Source organism: Mytilus edulis, chromosome 4 (genome assembly GCF_963676685.1).
Source record: "Mytilus edulis chromosome 4, xbMytEdul2.2, whole genome shotgun sequence".
Classification (NCBI taxonomy): Eukaryota; Metazoa; Mollusca; class Bivalvia; order Mytilida; family Mytilidae; genus Mytilus; species Mytilus edulis.
Window position 1 is genome coordinate 66184987 of NC_092347.1, and position 3180 is coordinate 66188166.

Sequence of the window (3180 nt, forward strand, 5' to 3'; positions counted from 1 at the left end):
TGATTCAGAAGAACACCGACATAGCTAGATAATATAATTAATAATCTAATTACTACTACAATTTGATATTAATCACTATTGTAATTTTCACTGTTTATAATAAACGTTAGATAAGTCATACAAATCTAATTGAACTTCATCTTAATTATTTTTTTAATTCTGGGAACTCGTTTTAGAAATTCAAATATGACATCACTTTGAGCGTAACACTGGTTATGGCTAACACGGCTGTGTATTTTTGTAATTTATCCGTTTTTATTCTGTAGCTAGTCACCACTTCAGTTTAATCATGTATATCTATTTTATAATCATTTTTTAACATTTCCTGTTTGCAAAAGTATGTTTTATTCTAAATAATAAGGATGTTCTTGTTCCAGGCGGATAACCCTGGCCGTATTGATCACAATTTTTTGAACTTTTGGTCCTCAGTGCTTTTCAGCTTTGTTCTTGTTTTGGCTTTCAAACTTTTTTCATCTGGCCGTCACTGGTTAGTCTTGTGTGGACGTAGTGCGCGTCTCCCGTATTAAATTTTTAACCAGGTACCTTTTGTTGGTTTATATTCGTTTGTTTCTCTGTCCTATATTTTCTCCCATTTATTTGTATTGTAGTCCTGTCATGTAATGTTTTCATTTTAATGTTATAATTACCATTGTAATAAAAACGGGAAGTTTGGCATGCCACAAAACCAGGTTCAACCCACCATTGTTATCTTAAAATATCCTGCACCAAGTCAGGGAAATGGCCATTATTATATTATAGTTCGTTTCTGTGTGTGTTACATTTTAATGTTGCGTATCTGTTTTGTCGTAGTTCTCTTATATTTGATGCGTTTCCCTCAGTTTAAGTTTGAAACCCGGATTTGTTTTTTTCTCTATCGATTTATGAATTTCGAACAGCGCTATACTACTGTTGCCTTTGTATAGCATATATTATTAAAGGAGAACTATACATACTATTTCACCTTATAGCAAATAATTTGAATGCGATTTTGTAAATGAAAAATACAATATTTTGTTTGAAATTGTTGGCATTGTTATACTTCAGGCAGATTCTAGTTTTGTCACACTATTTATTTTGTAGCTCTGTAAAGCACGTAATAAAACATTGTTTTTAATAGATTTCGTACAACACTGGTCCATTATAATTCGCAACTAATAAATTTTCTTTCTTAATATCAAACGCAAGTCCAAAAGACGAATCAATTCCGTCAGCTCTCCCAAGCAGCTTTCTTGCTTGTTTCCCATCCGACGACAATACAATTATACTATTGTTACCCGATGAAGCAATATACACGTTTGAGTCTTTATCTACAGCTATTCCTCGCGGATTACGAATTAATTGATCTTTGTATTCCCACATCTTCTGTCCAGCTAACGAGCAACATGTAACAGTGGAGTTTATGTAATTGGAATACATTATCTTGTCTTTGGATGTTGTTACAAAACTCCAGGGGGACATGGTAGCGTCTTTAATCAAAGTAGAAGAACCATTGCCTGACACGTTTTCTCTCTGTATACCTATGCTAGCATTACAGGAAAACAAGTTGCCATCTCTGTAACATAAACAGTGACTGTCACTATATGTTTTTATCATGCTGTCAATAATTTTCGTTAAAATGTTGATGATTTGAATATGATCTGAATTATGAAATGAAACAGCGACTGTCTTGTCGTCGATACAAGTAATATCTACGGGGTAATTTTTTGACAAAAGTATTTCACTCTTCAAGGTTCCACTTTCGTTTAATATCAGAAGACGGTTTTTGCTGTGGTCTATCAGGAAAATATCTCCCGTACTAGAAAAAGAACACCCTGTGACACCAGTATATTCAAATTTTCTTTTTAATGTCAATTTGATATCACTAAAAGTTGTAGATGGTGCATGATTTAATGTTCCAATCTGTGCCTGTTTGTCTTTCTCGGACTGCAATACCACCAATGGAGAACTCGATTCAACAGATATTGAACCAAATGAAGTAACAGCAGACATTAAATCGGATATCTTCTCCTCAATTTTACAATTTAAATCAATCTTCTGTAAACTATCGTCCTTATATAACGACTGCATAAATAATTCATGTTTCCTAATTTCGGTTTCAATAATTTTATTTCCAAGAAATGTCTGTAGGTCTGACGCATATTCTTTCAAAGCTGACATAGTAGTTTGTAATATATCCAACTTTTCCGTATGTTCAGTAAGTTTTCCCAGTTTGTCATCTATATGTGATTTTATTTTGTCTTCTGCTGCATGTAGATCCTGAAGTATTTTTTGTTCTAAGTTGTCAAGGTGCTCGTTAATTTGGTTACGGACCTGTTTTATTTCATCGTGAAATTTCTGCTTTTGTTTCTTGATTTCAACAAGATTTTGTGTCCTATCCTTTACAACTCTTTCGATATTCATTTTGATATCTTTCAGATTCTGATCAATGATTTCCAACAACACAGAAGTCTTTGCTGTCTGTATGACATTCTCCAATGATAATATCCCAACACAATTAGCATGGTTGGACTGAATACACAGTGGACAACAGACACTTGCATGCTGCGAACAATAATTCTGAAATTTTCGTTCATGCTGTGAACAGTCTGTCGATATATTGGCTATCGAGGGAGGTAATTGTTTATAGTTGTCGACAGATATAACATCATGGTTACGTGAGGCTTTTGATGCATTGTGATACTTCAGACATTGTGAGCACAGTCCTTCATCACATTCAGGACACCAGTAGTCAGCATTTGTTGTCGTGTGCTGAGATTCACAAACACCACATGAAACTGTGCTGCATGATGCCATTTAAGTCTTGACCTGCAAAAAAATATAAAATTTCTTTTATTCAAATTGGTATTGCAGTTTTTTTCAAACAAGGATTCGTATAGTTAGTATACACATCCTTTGTTTAATGTGATTGGTTTACATTATCCAGTTCTAGTTTCCTCAAACATTAAACTTGATCATATTAAGTGGGGGATTTGTTTAGCAATAGGATAACCCATAGTAAATTATTATACCTCAGTAATCATTTTCTATATGAAATAAGTACACAATATTTTCATGATTTTTTAAATTGCAAGCATTGAACTATTGAACCGGTCAATAGTTTCCAACTATTGGAAATCGTTGAGAATATTTGACCACTAGCATCATTGTATCTCGCAAAATTCCAAATGCAGCTACGGGAAT

The 3180-nt window shown here is 33.5% G+C and overlaps 1 protein-coding gene across 1 annotated transcript; it reads right to left on the reverse strand.

The window, feature by feature from the left end:
• Window positions 1-1110: 1110 nt before the first annotated feature.
• On the reverse strand, window positions 1111-2793 carry LOC139521484 (protein wech-like). The gene has a single exon (XM_071314959.1). The coding sequence runs from the start codon at window positions 2791-2793 to the stop codon at window positions 1111-1113; it is 1683 nt and encodes a 560-aa protein (XP_071171060.1).
• Between the last annotated feature and the right edge of the window lie 387 nt (window positions 2794-3180).